The 23,584-nt window shown below is 43.8% G+C and overlaps 1 protein-coding gene across 1 annotated transcript in view; it reads right to left on the reverse strand.

The window, feature by feature from the left end:
- Eif2ak1 (eukaryotic translation initiation factor 2 alpha kinase 1) overlaps positions 1–23,584 on the reverse strand; it is a 38,991-nt gene that overhangs the window by 14,708 nt on the left and 699 nt on the right. The window contains exons 2-11 of the mRNA XM_057763658.1: positions 20,155–20,310; positions 16,710–16,843; positions 14,206–14,243; positions 12,775–12,874; positions 11,120–11,200; positions 8,947–9,046; positions 6,159–6,216; positions 4,650–4,974; positions 2,255–2,366; positions 307–407 (exon numbers count right to left, since the gene is read on the reverse strand). Of these exons, the coding sequence (XP_057619641.1) occupies positions 307–407; positions 2,255–2,366; positions 4,650–4,974; positions 6,159–6,216; positions 8,947–9,046; positions 11,120–11,200; positions 12,775–12,874; positions 14,206–14,243; positions 16,710–16,843; positions 20,155–20,310 (1,205 nt within the window). The remainder of the gene's footprint in view (positions 1–306; positions 408–2,254; positions 2,367–4,649; positions 4,975–6,158; positions 6,217–8,946; positions 9,047–11,119; positions 11,201–12,774; positions 12,875–14,205; positions 14,244–16,709; positions 16,844–20,154; positions 20,311–23,584) is intronic.

Genomic DNA, 23,584 nt, shown 5'->3' on the forward strand with positions numbered 1-23,584 from the left:
GTCTGTCTCTGCTTTCCCAGCACTGAGGTTACGGGCACAGGCTGCTGCACGCGGCTTTCTACACAGATCCTGGAGATACAAAGGCAGGTCCTCATGCTTACCCAATAAACACTTTATTGACTGAGTCATCTTCCCAGTCAAGAGTTCTGAGCCTCTGGAATAACAATTTACAAGACAGCAAAGCAATGACAAACCTCCTAAACAGAAGGATGAGGGTACATCACCTCATTTTACTCCATGAACTCACATCAAGTCGCCCCTGTGAGATACCATTGCTGTGCTCACAGGTGTGGTCGTCTGGCTTACCTTCAGATCTCTGTGGACAATGCCCATGTTATGTATGTAAAAGACACCTTCCACCAATTCTTGAAAAATTTTTGTTGCAACACTGGCCATAACATAGGGACCTGGAATTTAAGAACAAATGGTTTCTTATCCCTATTTCTCTGAACTCATTAAATGACATTAACATTTAAATATTAAATGTTCTCAACAAATTAATTTTAGACACTTCAACATTCAAACACTCCAAAATGGTCTAAAACATAGAATTAAGGAAGAAGGATTCTTTGCTATCAAAGAAAAAACATCACAGACTGACAGTCAATGCTGACTCCATGTTTCCAAAGGTACTAAGCTCAGCCAGGAACTGTTAGCGACTTTCTAAACAATTACCAGGCATTGAGTGACCAAATTACAGCTTCAGTCTTCTTTGGCTCTTAACATGCTGGTGTCAAAGGCTAATTTACTGTCCTAGTCCACACTGGATTAAGACATTATTACAAACACTGGAGTAAGAAAACACAAATTACCGAGGCACAGCAGCTCAGGTTTATAATCCTGTAACACCTGGAGGTTGTAACAAGAGGACCACCTGAGCTACACAGTGAGACCCTGTCTCAAAAAGGAAGTGGGGGAAGATAAATTCTGTTCAAGGCAGAAGTTTCTATCCATCACTTGTCAGATCTGCTAAAAATGACTGGATAATGAAGAATATAGTCTAAACGTTCTCTAACAAGTTCAGTAACATGTTAATAGGAGGAGGGGTTTATGTGCACACACACATATAAACACACACACACATATATATTAAATTATGTGTATGAATTATATACATGTGCCACATGCATCCATGTGCCAAAAGCAGGTGTGAAGATCAGAGACAACTTGTGCAGTCAGTTTTCTCCAAGGGATCCACCTCAGATTGTCAGGCTTAGAGGAGAAGCCCACTTACCACTGAGCCTCCTCACCAACCCTTTTTCTGTTACTGTTGAGTCTCATACTGTAGCCTGGAACTCAGGACAGCCTTTGATTTCAACCCGAGTCCTGGGCTGGAAGGTATGAGCCCCCAACCACAACGGCTACAGTAAGAGCTCAAAGCAAGGGCAGGCATGGCTGGTTTATGTCTGCAATCCCAACTGTCATTCCCATAATTCCTCTGGCTGGACACAACTATTCAGTTTTTTCTCATCTCTAAGGACACTACTGTTTTGGAAAGACCTATCGGTTACTTTTCTGAAACAGGCAGAGCTTTGGAGCTCATTGGCCAGCTAACCCAGACAAATCAGTGAGCTGTGGGGTTAGTGAAGACACAGTCCCAAAAATAAGGTGGGGGATGACTGAGGAAGACACTTAAAATCAACCTCTGATCTCCACAACATGCAAATGTGCATGCACCCGCACAAATACGTGCATTTTAGCACATAAAATACCAAAAATAGTCTATCCAAAAATCATTGACCTAAACTCTATATTACTATTTAAATATGGTCTTTGTTTCTTTTCCTGCTGCCATCATAAAGTACCCTGAGAGAAGCAACTCCAGGGAGAAAACTTATTTCAGCTCCCAGCTCAAGGTCACAGCCCCCTTCATTTGGCAGGAGCTTGAGGCCGCTGTCCCACAGTCAGAAGTCGAAGTCGAGAAAGCAATGAATGACTGTTATGCAGCTCACTTTCTCTCTGCCCCAAAGGCCAGGGCCACAATCCAGGGAAAGGTGCCACCTACAGTGGGCAGGTCTTCCCACCCTGCTGCCTAATCAAGATAAGCCCCTCCAGGCACCCCCAGAGGCTAACCTAACCTATCTAGGCCCTCATGGGTGCAGCAGGACAAATCCAGGTGATTCTAAACCCTGTCAAGCCGACAACTAACATCAACCATCATCAATACAAACCAACACTTTATCACAGATAATTGTCAAACTCACAGGTGGTTTTGAAAAATACGGAAAGAAACAGATTTACAAATGGTACTTACAGGCAGCTTCATCCACATACTCCCGGCTCCGCTTGTTCCTCTTGGCTATCCAGTCCCACAGGGAGAGCTCACACAGCTGCATCTGGATGTGCAGCATCAGGTGGTACCGAACCTGGAGGATACACAGCATGCGCCCATCTGCCAAGTCGCACCATCTTCATTTGTCAACAAATACTGGTCCACTCTAGGTCAAACACCATGACTAACTGCTGCCTAGAGTCTCCTACAGGAGTCACAGTGTAGCCTGAGGCTGGAGATGCTGCTCAGTGGGTAAAGTGCTTGCTTTGCACACAGGAAACCTAAGTAACCTATTCTAGTTTGCTTATTTTCATTTTGTTACATTATTATTATTGTTATTATTATTATTATTATTATTTGGTTTTTCGAGACAGGGTTTCTCTGTAGCTTTAGTGCCTATCCTGCACTAGCTCCTGTAGACCAAGCTGGCCTCGAACTCACAAAGATCCGCCTGCCTCTGCCTCCAGAGTGTTGGGATTAAAGGTGTGTGCCACCACCACCCGGCCTATTATTATTTTTTTAGATGCCTGTTTGTATTCTGAGAGAGAGAAAGAGAAAGGGTATGCATATGGGTGGGTGTGGAGTTGGCACAGGGGAAATGGTAATCAGAATATAGTGTATAAAAAAATTTATTTAAAAAAAAAAAAGCTGAGCTCCCTGGTACTGCTCCAACACCCTGCCTGCCTGCCTGCCTGCCTGCCTGCCTGCCTGCCTGCCTGCCTGCCTGCCTGCCATGAAGGTCCTGGACTCCAACCCCATAAAACTGTTTGCCCCAAATAACTTTTTCTTCTGTGAGTTGTCTTGGTCAGGGTGTCTTATCACAGCAATAAAAAAGTAACTAAGACAGCTGGCCTCTTTACATTGTGTCTTGTTGCTAGATATTTGTACACTGTGTGAAAATGTACTGTGATTGATATAATAAAAAGCTAAACAGCCAATAGCTTCTGGACAGAGAGAAAACTCTGGGAAGAAGGCAGAGTCACAAGCCAGAGTGGAGGAAGCAGCGTGAGCCGTATGGAGAGATGAGGTAACAAGAACATAGATTAAAATAAATAGATATTTAAGTTTCAAGAGCTAGTGGGACAAGCCTAAGCTAAGGTCAAGCTGAGCACAGTGTCTGGCTAAAGAGAGAACATTAAGCTGATGGCAGACGACTGGATTAAGCATTAAGGAAAATGTTCCATTAAGAAAAAAGTACGCGCTCGTGCGCGCGCACTCACATGCACACGCGTGCACACACACACATACAGATTTTCAGTCCTACTCTGACAGATTGTAATCTGTCATGTAGACTCCATTAATGTTCAAGTTTTGTGTGTGCACGCATGGGGGTCTGTGGATGTTCATGTGTGTATACAAGATGCATTTCTATGTGAAGGCCAGAATTCAACCTCAGGTGTTGTTCCTTGGGAGCTGTCCATCTTGTTTTTAGAGACAGGGTCTCTCACCAGGGTGGCAGGGTTTACCAGTTAGGACAGACTAGCTGGCCAGGGATCCACCTCTCTTCACCTCCCCAGCGCTGGCATTACAAGTATGGGATTACAAGTATGCACCACCACACCCAAACTTTTATATAAGTTCTGGGGATCAAACTCAGGTCAGGCTTATATGGCAAGCATTTTACAACTGAGCTATCCCTCTAGCTCCTAATGTTCTGGTTCTCTAAATACTAACAATACTGATGAGAGTCTGACACGCATATTAGCAAACTTACCACAGAAAAAGTTTGCTGACAACTGACCTAGTAATCTTACATGAGTCACCAAAAGTCACACTCCAAAAATATAAAATTGTTCTGCATGAATATATGTATATATTTACGGTATAATGCTAGCAGGTACTAGAAAGAGATGGTAAATGAAGCTTCCAACTTCAGGCAGGGCACACCATTGAGAATATACAGGGATGCACTGATCAAAGGGAAGATGAGTAAAAGGTTACTAGCAGCTAAGTGAATGAGGAAAGCTAACTACTAAGGCTAAGGCTACAGCAGGGCCGGAATGGGTTAGTAGGGTGCTTGCCAGCAAGCACAAAGCCCTGGGCTTGATTCTCAGATCTGCATTAACACCTGGAATTCCAGCATTCTAGAGGTGGGGGCAGGAGGATCAGAAGTTCAAGGTCGTCTGTGACTACACAGCTCATTCCAAGTCAGACTGGGCTACTTGAAACCCTGTGTGCAGGAGGAGATGGGGGACGCAAACCTGAGAAATACCATACAGCTAACAGGAGCACAGTAAGTCCATGAGATAAACAGAAGAAAACCACATGGAAAGCTGGCGCACCACCGGAAGTCAGCCGAGGAAGGAGGCTACACATAGGCAAACCCCTGACACAGGGGTGAGTGAACACCCCAGCAGGATCTGGGAAAGCACGCTACCTCTGTCTGCTCCAGTAGGCTCAAATGGCCTTCGGAAGACTCATCTGTGGACGTAGAATTCCCTTCCAAGTCCGAGTTATGCCCCGGCGGCAGATGACGCTTGACAATTGGTCCGATAGACAAATCGGTCAAGCCATTATCTTGGAGCTCATCGGACGACTCGAATTCACTGCTGTTCCTGATCACTAAATCGGCAGTGTAGCTCACCAGGTTGTTATTCTCATTTTTAATGTCAGATTTGCCAAGAGGTTTTTCTTTTTCTGAAGTGAGTTCAGCAAAGATAATGGATGAGCTGCTTTCATTATCTTTGACACCACCTTGATCTCTAGAAGTAAAAATACAATAATACAAAAGTGAACGTAAATGGCGAGAGTATCTAAACCATTCTTTTTTTTTTTTTTGGTTTTTCGAGACAGGGTTTCTCTGTGGTTTTGGAGCCTGTCCTGGAACTAGCTCTTGTAGACCAGGCTGGTCTCGAACTCACAGAGATCCACCTGCCTCTGCCTCCCGAGTGCTGGGATTAAAGGCATGCGCCACCACTGCCCGGCTTAAACTTTTTAATTTTTTTTCGATTAATTATGCAAGCTGACGTCAGTCACAAGCACACACAACACACATAGACACAGCCGCTGGGACTTGAACCAGCGACCTCTCGCTCCGCGGGCAGCGCTCCCATCCTCTCGGCCAGGTTTCAGACCATTTAAACCATTCTTTTAAGCAGGATGAACCGTTCAAATGTCTAAATAAATAGCACCAGGCAGGTATTTTTGGCATAAGCCTGTAATCTCAGTTCCCAGCATCAAAGCACTGGGAACTGAAGGAAGGAGATCAGTAGTTCAAGGTCATCCTCAGCCACGTAGCAAGTTCTGGGCAAGCTTGGGCTATATAAAACTCTGTCTTAAATTTTAAAAAAGAGTATCAAATATGTCTAGCATTAACTATGATTTAAAGTATTAATGGAGGGTCAGAAATGGTGGTCCACACCTATAATCCCAAGACCCAGGAAGCTGAGGAAGGAGGATTTGAAGCTAGCCTGGGCTACAGAGTAACGAGCAGTCTGAGCTGCACAGCAAGACCCTGTACCAAATAAGTCAAGTCAAGTCAATACAACTGTCACAGGAGAAAGTAATTTAGTAGGGAAAATAAACACAATTACGAAAGGATTAAAAAAAAGAAAAGAAAACCAGGTGGTGGCGGCAGAGCACGCCTTTAATTCCAGTACTTGGGAGGCAGAGGCAGGTGGGTCTCTGTGAGTTCAAGGCCAGCCTGGTCTACAGGAACTAGTTCCAGGACAAGCCAAAGCTACAGAGAAACCCTGTCTCGAAAAACAAAAACAAAACAAAACAACCCTCCCACCCTACCCCCCCCCCAAAAAAAAGAAAGCAAAAAGAAAATAAGCAGAAAGTAAGTCAACACTCCTCCCAAGTGCCTAGTAGCAGTGACAAAGCAAGTCATTGCAGGTGACAGAAAACAATGGTTTATGTGCACAAGTAACATCAATCCACATACCTGTCCCCTTCGTGCTCCGCTAGCACTTCAAGAGAGGGCAGCTGAATGGGCGCTCTGCCTGCCAAACAGAAATAAACACAAACAGCTGTACGCATCTGTAAGCAGCCATGATATTCAATGTACAGTCAAATTCAGAGCTAAAACAGACAGACAACACACATGAAGCTGCAAGTCAAAAGGAGCATAGTGAGTCTAAGAAATGGAGACACCGCAGTAACTGCAGAGACAGTCCCAGTAACTGAGATCACCACGGTTCTAAAGATCTGACAGTAAACAGTAGGTTGAAGGACTCATGGACTCAGACGTAGTTCTGCTGTGGTGAAAAGCAGAGGTGAGTAAGCTGGGGCCAGTGCGATGGCTCAGCAATGAAGGGCACTTGCTGCTCCCATTGAGGACTTGAATTCAGTTCCCAGCGCCCACATCAGGCAGCTTACAAACACCTGTCACTCCATCCAGTTTCAGGACATCTGAAGTCCTCTTTGGGCTTCCATGGGTACTGCATACACATGATAAACATACATATACTCAAACACATACATACACACAAAATAAATCTTTAAAATAAGTTCATGTTCTAATAAATTTGATTAAACTATAATTTGAATTTCATACTTTTTCCATAAAATATTCTTCTGCTAGCTCCTTGCATTCGTGTGTTGTGTCTGTATGGTGACACGTGGCTTTATGTGAGTGTATGCACCTGTGCATGTGGGTGTTAGTGTGCATGTGTGCTGTACTTGCCTATGGAGAACAGAGATCAACGTCTTATTGTCTTTCATTCTTTACCTTTTTTTTGATTCAAAGTCTCTCATTGAATCTGGAGCTCATCAACTTGGAGAGGCTGGCCGGCCGACGGTCTCCAGGGACCCCCAGTGCTAGGACTGGGGATGCACACTGCAGTATTTTTGCATGATTGCTGGGGATCCAAACTCAGGTCCTCCTGCTTACATGGCAGGCATTTTTACCAACTGAACCATCTCCAAGCCCCTCCTTCTGATGATTTAAAAGTGAAAAACCTGGGGCTGGGGACATAGCTCAATAGGAGACTGCTTGCCTAGCATCTTTAATCCTCAGCACCAACAAAAAAGCAAAACCAAAACTAAGAAGAAATTAATGCTGTGTGTGTACAAGCATATGCTTGTAATCTCAGTCCTCAGGAGGCTGAGATAAGATCTTGATTTAAAGGCCAACTTGAGCTAATTAATTTTGAGACTAATTTGGGCCTGTTAACAGTATAGACCTTGTCTCAAAAAAAAATTTAAAGTAAATAAAAACAAAACCATTCTCCACCTGTGTATGCAAGGACAGGGCAGATGTGGCTCAAGAACAGAAGCTCACTAGATATTCATGCACAGATTGAGTACACATAGTAGTAGGAGTAGAATGTATGTACAGAATACCAGAGGGCTTTCACATCCTAAAACTTAAAAAAAAAAAAAGTGTGCTTTTATGCTGTGGGATAATGTTCTTGTACACTGTAAAGATTTGTCACTCATATCAGTTTAATAAAATGCTGACTGGCCAGTAGCCAGGCAGGAAGTACAGGCAGGTGACCAGACTAGGTCTTCTCTGAGAAGAGAAAAGGCAGAGATGCAGTTGCAAGCCAGATGCAGAGGAAGCAAGATGAGAATGCCTAAGAAAAGTTACCAAGCCACATGGCTAAACATAGATCAAAGTTGTGGGTTAATTTAAGTAGTAACAGCCAATAAGTAATAAGCCTGAGCAATAGGCCAAACAGTTTATAATTAATATAAGCCTCTGAGTGTTTATTTAGGACTGAATGGCTGTGAGACCTGGTGGGACAGAAACTTTCATCAAAACTTTTATGAGGTTCTAAAAGTTTCAGATTTGGAAACTTTTCAGATTTTCAAGTTTTAGGCTAGGGATGGTTGATCTGTATCAAAAAACATTACTTCCCTTAGCCAAGCATGAGGGCATGTTGGCAACCCTAGCACTCTAGGAGCATAGGCAGAAGAACTACGGGAAGTTTGAGGCCAGCATGGAGAGAATACCAGGCTACTTAGGACTACATAGTAAAACCCTGTCTCAAAAAACCAACCCAGGGGCTGCAGAGATGGCTCAGCAGTTAAAAGCATATATTGCTTTTGCAAAGGACAATTGAACTTCTGTTCCTGGCACCCACATCAGGTGGCTGACAACTTACTGATTCCAGATCCAGGGATCCAATACCCTCTTCTGGACTCTAAGGGCACCAATAAGCATGTGTGTACATTCCTCCATAAAGAAACATACTTATACACACAATTAAAAGTAAATAAGCTAGGCAGTATATGTGGTGGCACGTGCCTTTAACCCCCACACTTGGGAGGTAGAGGCAGGTAGGTCTCCATGAGTTCAAGGTTAGCCAGGGCTACACTGATTCTGTCTCAAAAAAGTAAAGTAAAACTTAGAAAGTCTGTTAGCCAGGCAGTGGTGGCATACACCTTTAATCTCAGCACTTGGGAGGCAGAGGCAGGTGGATTTCTGTAAGTTTGAGGCCAGCCTGGTCTACAAAGTGAGTTCCAGGACATCCAGGACATTTACATAGAGAATCCCATCTAAAACAAAACAACAAAAACGAGTCTTTTTAAAAAAGCTGGGTAAAGTGGCACAATCTTTTTAGTCCCAGCACTCAGGAAGCAGAGGCAGGTAGAGCTCTGTGAGTTCAAGACCAGTCTGTTCTACATAGGGAGTTCTAGAACAGCTAGGGCTATACAGAGAAACCCTGTCTCAAAAAACCCCTCTCCAAGAAAAAAAAAATACATAAATGAAATCAAAAGCAACTTACCTTGTGGCCGAACCACATGAACGTGCTCTATCCACGCAGTGTGATAGCCAACAATGTTGGGGTGCTGGAGACCTGCCAGAACCTTTACTTCTCGGAGCACCTAAACAAAATTAGAATTGCTTTTTATTGGCTATTGGTTACCCAGTACAACTTGCCCTGGAAGAAAAATAGTAACTCTTCTAGAAAAGGAAATGAACTACATAGAAATAATAGGAACAATCCTGTGTAAGACAAACAGTAATTCTTTGTTGTTATTTTTGAGACAGGATCTCTCTATATAGTACTGGCTGTCCTGGACCTCACTGTGTAACCCAGGCTGGCTTCAAACTCTCAGAGATCGTCTTGCATCTGCTTCTCATGGGCTGAATCCTGCTTCTTAAAGGCAGGCACCATCATGCCTAGCCAAACAGCAATTGTTCCAGCAACTCCACATCTACGTCATGTCCTGATACTTCATTTGATTCCTGCATCCCTCCCCACTGTAACCAAGCAAGACCACCAGTCTTCCTCCGATTTTCTTATCTTCATCTATTTTCCTTTTCTAAAATGCTGCTGAGAATCTAAGAGCCTTGAGCATGCTATGTAATCTCTCTCCACTGAACTTCACCCCAGCCTCTGGGAAGTGGTTTTGTTTGCTTCTATGTTTGTTTTGATAGTGACTCACAATGCCGCACAGCCTGGCGGCTCCTCCTGCTCAGGATTCTGAGCACTGGGGTGACAGCTGTGCCATGATGGGGTTGTCACTGTTATTTAAATAGAGACACCGTGAGGTGGAAGAGAAGGAAATTTATCCAGGACCACACAGCATGTCTCTAAGAGATGGTCCTGTACGAGACCTATTCTTTCAAGGAAAAAGCTGCACAGTATGGTAACCAAGTACTTAGAAAATTAATTTCTCACCAGTGAAACAGTTCAGAAGACAAAGGAACTGTGCTGCCAAACCTGATAACCTGAATCCGGTGCCTGGGATCCACATGGTCGAAGGAAGAGAACCAACTCCCATGAGTTGTTCTCTGACCCCACACAAGCACTGTGGGCACACATTCATGTACAGTCATGTACAGTCTGTCACATGACTTTATTCTTAGCATTTGGGAGACAGAGGCAGGCTGAGTTTGAGGCAAGCCTGGTCTACGTAGTGAGACATAATCTCAAAAATAAAACAAACACATGAAATAAAATAGAAAAATATAAAACTTTTAAAATTACATCAAATAAAAATTTAGTTTTCATGTTTACTGATAAAACCTACTATTTAGCAAATAAATATGTATAAGTGCAGATCTAACTCTTTCAAAACAAACCACACAACTATTGTGTCCCTCCTAACTCCCTCCTGGGCTGTCTTCTCTCTTACTATAGCAGAACGAGAGCCTTTTACACGGAGGCAAGTACTCCTGCTCCATGCTCTATCCCCAGCCTTCCTGCTACTTTTTGAGAAAAGGTCTTACTAAGGTACCTAGACGTGAGTTCACTCTGAAGCCCTGGTAGACCTGGAATTTTCCATTCTCCAGCTTCACCCTGAGAAGTGGGATTACATACCGACTTGCCAGGCATCCTCACGCATTTTTTTTTTTTTTTAACAATGTGGTTTTATTATATAGTCCTGGCTAGTCTCAAGTGGTCATTACATCTCACCTTCCCAGTAGAGTTTAGACTTCTGGTTCATGTAGAAAGTCCAGCTCAAATCATATTATTCTTTGATGGGTTTTATGATTGGATCTGAGACATCCAGTCTAGCCTGTAACTTGTTTCATAACACAGGCAGACCTTGAAGCGATCCTCCTACCTCTGCTTAGCACCACCATGCCTGGGTCAGCTCAAATCATTTTCTGAAACTCCACTTTCAGGGTTGGGGAGATAGCTTGGCCAGTAAAGTGCTCAATATGCCGAGGAGGAAGACTTGAGTTTGATGGTCAGAATTTACATAAATAATAATAAAATAAAGAACTGGGCACGTCCCATGCCTGTAATCCCAACCCTGAGGAGGTTGAGATGAGGATCCCTGGGTTCACTGGCCCACCAATCCTGCTCACTTAAGTGAGCAGCTGCAGTATAGTGGGAGACCTTGTCTGGAAATTGCCTAAGGACCATCACTCACAAGCACGCATGGCACTGGCACCCTCACACACAAACTGCATGTGAACCTGCACACACTCGTCCAAAATCGCACCTTCATACAGTCTGTTTTTGTTGCACTGTTAATCAGGATTTTCTTAATTGCATAATGCTGACCATCTAGTTTGTTCCGGACCTAAAGAGCCAGAAGAAAGAAAAAGTATTAAATTCCATCACAAATCCAAGCGAATAAAGGAATTTACATCATGTGAACTTTGATAACCCAAACCACCAAAGATCAAACAAGGCTTAAGCCATTCTTCCCACAAGGGGGAATCAGCCCTAGTCTTCTGGAGCAGGACCTTGGCAAACTAAACTGTCCAAGCCCAGGCTGCTGCCTAAGATGTGGAACACTAGCACAGCTGTACGCACAGTCCCAGATGGAAGAGTAGCATGTTTTCAGTAACGCAAACTTTTTCATTCTTTCTGAGCCCAGGTCTCAGGTAGCCCAGGCTGGCCTCAAGCTCATATGTAGCCAAGGATGACTCTGAACTTCTGATCCTCCTGTTGCGTGTCCTGGCATACAACACTGTGGGTTTGTGTGGTGCTGGTGGTCAGGCCCAGGGATTTGAGCATACCAGGCAAGAGCGCTACCAACTGTGGTGTGTCTGCGGTAGCACAGCTTCTTTTTTTTTTTTTTTTTTTTTGGTTCTTCGAGACAGGGTTTCTCTGTGGCTTTGGAGCCTGTCGTGGAACTAGCTCTGTAGACCAGGCTGGTCTCGAACTCACAGAGATCCGCCTGCCTCTGCCTCCCGACTGCTGGGATTAAAGGCGTGCGCCACCATCGCCCGGCTGGTTTTTGTTTTTTTAGCTCTGACTGTCCTGGAACTCGCTCTATGGAGCAGGCTGGCCTCGAACTCACAGAGATCTGCCTGCCTCTTCCTCACAAGAGCTGAGATTAAAGGTGTGTGCCACCACCACCAGGCTCAGCACATTGTTTTCAAGTTTCAACTTCTAATTTGAGTAAAGCCAATTCCTTATCATTCTGCTGAATAATCTTTAACCTATGGGTTGAAAACACTAAATTAAAAATATTCTTAAAATATATTTTTATTAAGTTTGTTCTTTGATGTTGTTATATGTATTGGGTGGTTTTGTGTGTTAACTTGACACAAGCTAGAGTCATCAGAGAGGAAGGAATCTCAGCTGAGGAAATGCCCAATGAGATCCAATAGTAAGGTATTTTCTCTTTTAGTGATCAATGCGGGAGGGCCCAGACCATTGTGGGTGGTGCCATCCCTGGGCTGCTGGTCCTGAGTTCTACAAGGTGGGCTGAGCAAGCCATGGGAAGCAAGCCAGCAAGCAGCTCCCTCCACGGCCTCTGCATCAGGCCTGCCTCCTTCGGTGATGAACAGCAGTGCTGAAGTGTGAGCCAAATAAATCAGCCCTTCCCTCCCCAACTTGCTCTTTGGCCGTGGTGTTTCGTTGCAGCCACAGAAACCCCAGCTAAGACAGGGGAGAGTGTGCCCAGACGACAGACAACGGCTGGGACAGATCTCCTGCGGTGAGGATGGCTCCAGATGGGTTGGTTTTCAGTGTCCCTATTAACTGCCGGCAAATGATAAATGATAAACGGAAATGATAACACATGGGTTTAGGAATCTATGTGAACTTCTAATCATAATATTGAAAATAACTTCTCAAAATACACAACTTACTGCATAATAGGTTAAAATGAGCTAACAGCAAAAAAACCAAAATAAAACAAACCTTGTACACTCTTCCATATCCTCCTTTTCCTAAGATGGCAAGCTCTTCAAATTCGTTTAAGTAGCGTGAGGTCTGTGCTTCAAAAGCTATCTCCCTGGATCTAAAAGGTAAGTACAAACAGAGCATCAATATGAAGATGTGTTCATCAACCGTGCACACTGTTTTGCCAACCTGCTGGGACTCATTGATCAGTAAACTGCAAGGTAGACAGAAGCAGCTAAAAGGACATTTCTAATTTCCCATGGGAAGAAAATGGCTAGGTGAATTAAGGGTGTAATAAGAACAGCAAGAGGGCTCACTGCGTTTAGTAATCAGCATCCCAGCAGCAATCGGCAGCAAGGCTTTAGACACAGCAGAAACAGGACAGAAGCGATCGCTGTGAGTAATTAGTGAGCATTTTCTTTCTTGTTGAGAGGCAGGGTCTTCAGTGGCCAAAGCTGCCCCTTAGGTTTCTGAACCTGCGACCTTTACCCTTGAAGTGCCGAGGCTACAGCCGTTACCAGATAGTTTTACTTAAATTTCTTGTTTGCACGTTTTTTGGGGTTGCTGGGAACTGGAGACAAAGTCTTACTCTGGAGTCCGACTTCCTGGAACTCACTATGTTGTTCAAGGCTGGCCTTCAACACATGGCAAGCCTCCCACTTCTGTTTGCCATGTGCTGGGATTACGGTTGTACGCCGCCACACAACTCCCAATCTTAGATTCTTAAACGATACAGGCTCCTTACAGATTTTTAAAATTTCATTAATAAAGTAAAAGGCCAATGGTGTCCTCCTAAAAGAAGTATCAGTAGTCTAATTAACAGTGGGGTTTGCTGGACATGGCTGGCCCAGATCTGCCTATAATCCCAGCAGGAGGACCTGAGTATGCAGACAGCTTGGGGTGCAAAGAGACTATGTCTCAAAAAGAACTGGGGTGTGGTAATGTCTCCATGGGAAAAGCATCTGCTTCCTGCAAGCATGAAGACTTCAGTGCAGACCCCAGCACCCAAACAGACACCTACAGGGCATGGCGGCCCACCTGCAATTTCAGCAATGGGGAGGAAGAAACAGGGCTCCTAGAGCAGACAGGCACGGTGGATGGACACGCCTGAAGTCCAGTGTGCTCTGGACAGAGCAGCAGGGGGATGTGTGTTAACTTCCAGGCCAAATTAGACTATACAGCAAGAATATGTCTCAAAAAAGAAAGAATAAATAAGTATTTTGTTTGTTTTCTATTGTTTTTGTAGACAGGGTTTCTCTGTGTGGTCATAACTGTCCTAGAATTTACCCTGGCTGATCAGGCTGCCTGTGAGCTCAGAGAGCCTCGTGCCTCGGCCTCCTGAGTGCTGGGATTAAAGGTGTGTGCAGCGCCCAGCAAGAAATAATATTTATAAAATATTTTGATTTCTTTTAATTTAGTTTATTTTGTGGGAAAGTATTGGATACATACCTGATTTTCTTCATGTAAGATTTATCTTCACAAGGATCCTAAAACCAAAACAATGATCTCTAAGAACCATTTGAAACATCTGACAAGCAAGGAATCAAATTCAACATCACAATAATCCAAATGCTCACATACCTCAAACAAGACCATGGTCTAACATTTTACTTATTTACTACGTTTTTTTGTGAAACTGGTTTACTATACAGCAAAACGTGGCCTTGGACTGAATCTTCTCACCACAATCTGTTGGGTGCTTGAATTACAAGTGAGAGCCATCAGGATAAGAATAACCTTTCATTGCTTTTTTGTTGTTTCTGATACAGGGTACTGAGGTAGTCGTGGCTAGCCTAGAAGTCACCATGTAAACCAAGCTAGTCTTAAACTTGCAGCAATCCTCTTGCCTCTGCCTGAGTCCTGGGATTACAGGACTGAGCCACATGTCCAGCTTGAAAACATTTTAGTATTACTTAACAGTTTATGGTTAAAAATATTTCAGAGCTGAGAACTTTTTTGTAAGGAGCTCCATGAGTAAAAACCGACTCACTTCAAAAATCTATATAGAAATTTACTATTCTCATCCCCACAGCTACCACCCCATTTGCAGCCACCCCATCTTTTTGCCCATATCCTTGCGCCTGCCTCCCTGCCCTTGAGCCTCTCCATCTACTTCATCATAGTAGCAGGTGTGAACATGTTGAAATGTTCTTCTGCTTAAAATCCTGCAATGTTTCCGGTGTCCACTCCTCTGTCCATTCAAATGGTCTCGAGATCCTACTCCAAGCTGGCCATGATGACTCATATTTGTAATCCCATCACTTAGGAGGCTTCGAGCAGAAGTGTGGAGAGTTTGAGGCCAGCATGGGCTACACAGAGTTCTAAAACTGTCTGGGCTACAGGGTGAGATTCTGTCCAACAGTAAAGAAGGAAACAGTAGCAGGCAATAGTACTGCTGCTACTGCCCCGCCTGTTGCCCCTTGTAGTGGATTCAGTGAGGAAAGAGAGGGGAGGGAACAATCCCACACCCCCACAGTCCCTCCCCATGCCTCTTCCACTCCTCCCTTTACCTGCTCCACCTAGATGCAAGGAGGCCTTGCAGAACCGAGCAGCATACTACCCCCAGCACACACCCAGCAAGGGTACTTGCTAACATGTGCCTCTGTCTGAAAGCCTCCTCCTCCCGCCTGCAGGTAACTGTCTCTCAGCTCTGGGCTTGACCACTTTCCCAGGCAGGACTGCCATGGCTGTTGTACCTGGCAGTCACATGATTCAGCACTCCCTGATCGTCTTCACTACCTATGTGCCATCCACATTTGTTTTGATTTTGCCTATTGTTACTGCCCCCTGCATCAGAACATATACTTCATGAGGTTTTAGGTTTTGGCTGTTTTCTTCCATTTCCCCCCCAGCGCCCATAAAACGGTTTAGCATAGTAAATATTAGTAATAAGAACTAATACTGTCAACGTGACCAAGTTTCTATTTTTTTAATTTTTTTTTTTTTTTTTTTTTTTTTCCGAGACAGGGTTTCTCCGTAGCTTTTTGGTTCCTGTCCTGGAACTAGCTCTTCTAGACCAGGCTGGCCTCGAACTCACAGAGATCCGCCTGCCTCTGCCTCCTGAGTGCTGGGATTAAAGGCGTGCGCCACCACCGCCCGGCCCAAGTTTCTATTTTTAAGAACCAACTCATATAATTAAAATTAAGCAATGCTTTAAAAAATACAGTTCTAACTGGGTAGTGGTGGCGCACACCTTTAATTCCAGCACTCAGGAGGCAGAGGCAGGTGGATCTCTGTGAATTTGAGGCCAGCCTGGTCTACAGAGCGAGTTCCAGGACAGCCAAGACTATACAGGAAACCCTGTCTTGAACCCCCCCCCAATATATATATAACTATAACTATATATCTCACATATAGTTCTCTTTCTCTACTGCTTTTTGTTTTGTTTTGTTTTTAGCCCTGGAAATACAACACAGCACTAGGCACAATAGGCAAATGCCCTGCCACTGAGCCACACACCCTACAAAGCACAGTGTTCTTTCTTTCCTTCTTTCATTCCTTCCTTCTCTAATGTGTTTTACGCATATGAGTGTTTTTGCCTACATGTACTTGCCTTATTTGGTGCCTGGTGCCCATGGTGGTCACTCCACAGAGTTACCAGTGGTAGTGAACCATGGAGATGCTAAAAACCAAACCTGGGTCCTGTGCAAGTGTTCTTTTTTTTTTTATGTTTATTTATTTATTATGTATACAATATTCTGTCTGTGTGTATGTCTGCAGGCCAGAAGAGGACACCAGACCTCATTACAGATGGTTGTGAGCCACCATGTGGTTGCTGGGAAATGAACTCAGAATCTTTGGAAGAGCAGGCAATGCTCTTAACCACTGAGCCATCTCTCCAGCCCCGTGTGCAAGTGTTCTTAACAGCTGAGCCATCTCATCAGCCCCCACATATGGTTCTTCGAAGACTCAAGTTGACTTGTCACACACAAAGCACATGTGGGAGGGCTTACCTGCCGGACTCTCTCTTTGGCAGACCTCATTAAATGAGTGATGGCTTGATTGTGGTGTAATCTCAGAGAGCTAAACTCATCACTGCAGGTAAATGAAGACAGCAGCCCCATCTTGATAAAAGTCTGGCAGAGTACTATAAAAAAAATGATAAGTTCTTATTAGAAAAACTGACAGCAGGCAGGGCAAGGTGGACAAACCTATGACTCTAGCATGCAGGTTGGTAAGAAAGGAGGATCTGCAGCCCACAGTCACCTATCAGTACCCAGAAAGTCTGAGGCTAGCCTGGGCTAAACGAGACCCTGTTTCAAAGGGGAACGGGGACATTGCAGATAGATATACAGACTGTGCACCAGGTACCTTAGAAAAAAGTTGCTTCTCTAGAGATGTCCTTAATTTGTACATAAATACAGACAGGACCAAGTGTGGTGTCTCACACCACACCAGAAATGGAACAGGAGGGAGAGGGGAAAAAAAGAAGTCAAGATGGAGAGGGAACAGGGGAAGAGGGAGAGAACAAGAAAAATGGGGAGAAGCCAGGGAGAGGCACAAAGAAGAAAGGGTAGGAAGGGTGTGCTGGCGAACATCTTTGACCCTATCAATCAAGAGGCAGAGGAAGGTGGATCTCTGTGAGTATGAGGTATGAAGCCATCCTGGTCTACATATCTGCACAGTGAGTTCCAGGCCAGCCAAGGATACACAATGAGACTATATATATATATAAAAAAAGCATGCCTTTAACCCCAGCATTTGGGAAGCAGAAGCAGACTGATCTCTGTGAGTTCAAGGCCAGCCTGGTCTACAGAGCAAGTTCTAGGACAGCAGCCAAAGAGAGACTCTGTTTGGACAAACCAAAAAAAAAAAAAAAAAAAAAAAAAAATTAAAAAAAGAAAAGAAAAAGGAGGAGAAGGAATTGACGAGAAGGAGAAGGAAAGAAAAGAAGGAAGAAGAGGAGGAGGAGAAAGAGGACTAGAGATGGCTCAGTGGTTCAGAGTGCTGGTTGCTTTTCCATAGGACTTCAGTTCGATTCCAGCACATCCTCTGGCCTCTGCAGGCAGGCACTAGGCACCCACATGTCGCACAGACACATATGTAGGCAAAACCCTAAACTTATTAAAATAATTTTATTTTTAAAAGGAAAGAAAAAAGAGGGAGGAAGGGACAGGGAGAAAGGCGAGAGAAAAGAAGAGGGAACAGAAGGAGAGGAAAGAGAGGAGAAAGGGAGGAGAGAGGGAAAAGAGAAGCAGCAGACAGAAGATAGAGAGAAGAGGGAGGGAGGAGAAGAAAGGAGTAAGGAAGAGGAAGAGGAGATAAAAAGAGAAACAGATAGGGTTGAGGATGTACCTCAGTAGTAAAAGCTAACCATTATGAAGCCTTAGGTTTGATGCCCAACACCATCAGAAGAAAACAAACCAGAAAGGAATACAGGTAACTGTAGAGGATCTTCCTGGCAATGAACCCTCATCAAAAACATTTTCTTGGAAAATTTTGCAAACTAACAAATATACTACTAAATTACACTAGGGTCTTTTTTAAAGAAAAAATTAAATAGCACCTCTCCCCAGTGAGAGAGTGTCTCATATAGCTCAGTCTTACCTCAAACGTGTTATGTAATAAAGGAGAGTCTTGACCCTTGAACTCATAACCCTCCCTCTTCTACCTCCCAAATGCTCAGATTACAGGTATGTACTACCACACCTAGCTAAAATATACATGTTTCAAATTTCAGTCACCTAAAAAGGCTCAATAGATGGCATTCAAAACTACACTAACATCAGGCTGGGGGTGTAGTTAAGTGGTATCGCACCAGCTTTGAATGCACAATACCCTGAGTAAGATCCTTGTGTAGAGAAGAAAAACAGCAACAAAAATTCTGTGCACACAAATTTGTAGTGATATTTAATTTGTATTTTAATAAATAAAGCTTGCCTGAAGGTCAGTGCAAAGCTAGCCACACTAGTCAGCCGCATAGGCCAGGCAGCGGTTGCACACACCTTTAATCCTAGCAGTCACTCTAGTTAGCCAGAGGCCAGGCGGTGGTAGTGCACACCTTTAATCCCAACACTAGAGAGGAATGTAAGGATAGCTGAGACAGGAACTGGCTTCTCTTTCAGCCCGATGATTTCACAGCAGTAAGAGCTCTCTAGTGGCTCGTCTGCTTTGCTTCTCTGATCTTTAGGTTGAACCCCAATATCTGTCTCTGGGTTTTTATTATTCATGCTACACAGATTTACTTTTTATAAGTTAAGATTCTCATAGTAAATTTCTAACTTTTCAAAGCCATGAACCTAACACAGCAGTGCAGTACTTTGGAGCTAGGAGCATCCCTTTGTAAGCCTCATCCTCCACACACAAAGCTGCTTACAAGCCCCAGTATGAGATCTCTTTATTCAAGATAGAAGATACTGCCATGAGGGCTCTGCCCATGCACACCTGTCAAACTCGGCTTGATCCCCAGTGGAAGGAAAGAACCGACTGCTGAAAGCCACCCTGACCTCCACATGAAATCAGTAACACACATGTACCCGCACTCACATACAAACCTCATAATCAAACACATCAAGAAAGATTTGTTAGCAAATATTTTACTCATTCTTCATGTCCATTTCTTTATTTAAATGACATTATATCCTTAACTACTAAAACATTTTTTTTCTGGTTTTTCAAGACAGGGTTTCTCTGTAGTTTTGGAGTCTGTCCTGAACTAGCTCTTGTAGACCACGCTGGTCTCAAACTCAGAGATCTGCCTGCCTCTGCCTCCCGAGTAATGGGATTAAAGGCGTGCGCCACTTTCGAAGACATCTATCTTTAGTGAGGACGTCTAAAACTTGGGAAGGATTTCTCAGTAGGAAGGAACCTGAATCTACAGCTGAGGATAAAGAAGCTGGTCTTGATCAATAACACAAAACCGGACCATAACATATAATTCTGCAAACTTTGGAGCTCACATTTCTAAAATACAAATATCCTAAACAGGAAAAACAAAATTCAACATTTTCAAGAATGTGGTATGGAACTCCTCCAGTTTCCTAGTCAGGGACTGAGGCAGTGTCTGGGGTTGGTGGTAGATTCTCTGCCTGTATACAAGAAGCCCTGGGTTGAATCATATAAATTAGGTGTGGTAGCACACTGTTGGTACTCCAGTACTTGGGAGGTGGAGGGAGGAGGAGTTCAAGGTCAGCCTCTGATACTCTGTTAGCATCTGAGGCTAAAGAATGAGATGAATATCATATTATTGCTGCAAAACCATTTTTTAATGTATTGGATCACATGCAATTTTATATTTACAAGGAATTACGCAAAGGAAAGTTAAAATGAATTTAAGGAATGGGGAATCATTCACACTTATTTTGCACCCACTATTTATATATCAGCTGCTTCTCAGAAACACAGCTAAAGGCAGTTTTTACAAGCTTTACTTAACAACACCCATGTAGTCTTACTCACATTTAAACACCTGTTGTGAATGAAGCGGGTTTGGCTCATGAACGTGGCTCAAGTGTTCCAGCAAGGAGACGAGCAGTAGCTGGTTTGCCACTACGAAAGGGAACGTGGGCTGGAGGGGTTCTTTTAACACTTGGAGTTCTGCTGGGACATCAGATTCTAAAAATAAAAGAAGGGGGAAACATTACTGGTAAGTGTGTCTCATAATGACAAATAGCATGCTTTAATTAAGACAACAGAATGAAGTAACCCAAGGGAGATAACAGAGTCAAAGCGTAATTGCGGTGAGTCAGGTTAGGAAAGGTTTCCTGGGGCTGGGGAGATGGCTTAGTGGATAATGTGCCTACTGTGTAAGTGTCAGGTCCGGAGTTTGGGTCCCCAGCACCCACATTAAGTCAAGCAGGTACAGCAACCCCCCCTGCAATCCCAGTGCCTCAGATAGGACACAGGGGTCCCCTGAGGAAACCCAGCTAGCTAGACTAGCCAAATGTGCAAGTTCCAGGTTCAGTGAGGGAGCACACACTTCAGTGAAGCATGGAAAGCGAAGAGGGAGACACTTGCGTCCACACACAACTGAACAAGGATGCACACAAATGCACACACCACATACATATAGATACTTAAACAACAACAAAAAGACGTAAGATTTTTCTGGAGGTGAATTTGAGTTGACGCTGAAAGCTGGAGGATCAGAGTAGCCTCAAACTTAGAGCAGTCCTCCTGTCTCTGTCTCCAGTGCTGGATTAGTTAGTGCCACCATGACCTTCGGGTTTCTTTGTACTTATTATTTCCTCTTTTCTGCAATGAGAAAGTCTAATTTGTCAGGTCTATTTTTGGGGATAAGAATGACTGATTAGCTCTCGGGCTGAAAACATGATATGAAGTGCTCTTACTGCTTGAGCTACACAACCAGCCTAGATAAAAATTCTGCTTTTGAATATGAAAAAAAAAAATAACCAAGTCAATTTTTAAGAACTTAAGAGGCCTGGCAGTGGTGGCGTATGTCTTTAATCTAGCACTTGGGAGGAAGAGGCAGGCGAATCTCTGTGAGTTCAAGGCCAACCTGATCTACAGAGTGAGTTCCAGGACTGCCAGATCCACACAGAGAAACCCGGTCTTGAAAAACTAAAAAACAAAACCAAAAATACATACATCATACACAAAGAACTTAAGAAATGGCTGAGGTTCTGGCTTAGTTGATAGAGTGCTCGCCTAGCATACACGAAGCCCTGGGTTCAGCCCCCAGCACTACATAAAACTAAACACAATCACACTTATGTACCTGTGATTCCAGCAATGGGGAGGTCGAGGCAAGAGGCGCATAAAGTTTAAGGTTATCTTTGGCTGCCTAGCAAGTTAGAGGCCAGCTTAGGATACATTAAACTCTAATGCTAGTAAAATACTATAAAATAATTTAAGAAAATGACAACTTTTAAAAGGCCTATATAGGCTAATATGATGACTTGGCAGTTAAAAAGAAAACAGGATTTGGTTGCCAGCACGCACATCAGGAGACTTGGAACTGCTTGTCAGTCCGGCTCCAGAAGGAGTCCATGCCTCTGGCCTCTGCAGGCACCTGCACGCACATGCACATACCCGCACAGATTCACACGCATATACGCCGTTAAAAATAATTTTTAAAAGGCCAATAAACAACAGATAGACTTAGTGGGGGGGAAAAAGGCCAAAAAGTTCCAACTTAAAAAAAAAGTTCCAACTTCCTGGTCTCAGTCCCAAGTAGAAGAGCAAACAACTAAAACAGAAAATGACTCCAAGTTCTCAAAAGTAACAGGAAGTCAGATGCAGGTGCAGCTGAATTAAGAGTTCCAGACATTTGCCAACAGGATGTCGGTAAACATACAAGAAAGAGATAATCAGATTCAATCTCAGGAAAACATGCTCCACACAGGGCCAAGCCCGGTGGTACAGTCCTTTAAGGCCAGCTTCTTGGGAGGCTAAGGCAAGTTCAAAACCAGACCGGGCAGCAGTGAATTCAATAGGCAACTTAATGACAGAGGGCTGGCTGGGAGGGTAACTCAGTGGCAGAGCACTTGACTGGCTTGTTCAAGACCCTACATTCAATCCCCAGTTAAAAAAAGTGTGTGTGTGTGCGCGCGCGTGCGTGCGTGCGCGCGCACAAGCACGTGGGTAAACCAGCTTGAAAGATTAATCCAAGAGAATACTTTTGAAAAACTGGTGACGCCTGAAAGAAAACGACTTGGAAAACAGTCTCATTAACACTTCTGCCCCATACACAGCACCTAAAGTAACTAGGTCCAAGACTGTTGTTGGCTCTAGAATTCCTACAATGAGCCGGGCGGTGGTGGCGCACGCCTTTAATCCCAGCACTCGGGAGGCAGAGGCAGGCGGATCTCTGTGAGTTCGAGACCAGCCTGGTCTACAAGAGCTAGTTCCAGGACAGGCTCCAAAACCACAGAGAAACCCTGTCTCGAAAAACCAAAAAAAAAAAAAAAAAAAAAAAAAAAAAAGAATTCCTACAATGAACTGCCAAAGATACATTGAGGTTTTGAATTTTCTGACTCTCCCATTAACCAGCAGTGTGACCTCTTCAAATCGTCCAGACTACCTACCTGTGAAATGCCATTTAACTACTGGCCTTACACCTATTCAAGGTGATACTGCATGTTCCACAGACCTTTACATATTTTTAAAAAATTAACTGTGTCTGGGCACTCTAAGCCTCTTTAGAAAAAAATGACAATATGTAAGCAGCACAATATTATTAACAGAAGAAAGAAAAAAAAGTTCTAAAGCATGTCCAAGATCACTCCCTTCCAGAATAATCTCTGGTTTGCAGAAACCCTTATCACCATGTCACAGAAAAGACAGACTTGCATGTTTATGGCTGGGACCTGTCCCATGACATATGCTTTCTTTGCTGAGTTACAATAAATACCACTTGGTGTGTGGGAAAAATCTGCATATCCATTTAAAAAGTTACCTTACAAACTGTCCTCTATAAAGCCTACCCGAGTCACCAGCACTGTTTTCGTTTCTCATTGTGGTCAATTACAGGAAGTATTTAAGAATGAAAATGGGGAAACCTGCATTTGGTTTACACCTTTAACTCCACTACAACATATTTATTTCAAGCTTCAGCCGAATATGTAAATCTTTGCAATTATTCTATGAGATAGTATACAGTTAAAACCTCCTCGAATGCTGGAAGATGAACCCAGAATCTCACTCCTCCTAAAACACCCCTCTGTCACTGAGCAACAGTCCCTGCTCCACTGCAATCATTCTTTTTTGTTAAAGACTCAGTGTGGCCTGGAACTCAACATGAAGCTCAGGCTGGCCTTCAACTCCTGATCCTCCAGCCTTACCTTCCTCACCTTCTAAGTGTTTGAACTGCAAGTATGCACACTACTCACTGTATCCACTATCGAGAGCACAACTTTTTAACACTGCC

Source organism: Chionomys nivalis, chromosome 3, assembly GCF_950005125.1.
Source record: "Chionomys nivalis chromosome 3, mChiNiv1.1, whole genome shotgun sequence".
Taxonomy (NCBI): domain Eukaryota; kingdom Metazoa; phylum Chordata; class Mammalia; order Rodentia; family Cricetidae; genus Chionomys; species Chionomys nivalis.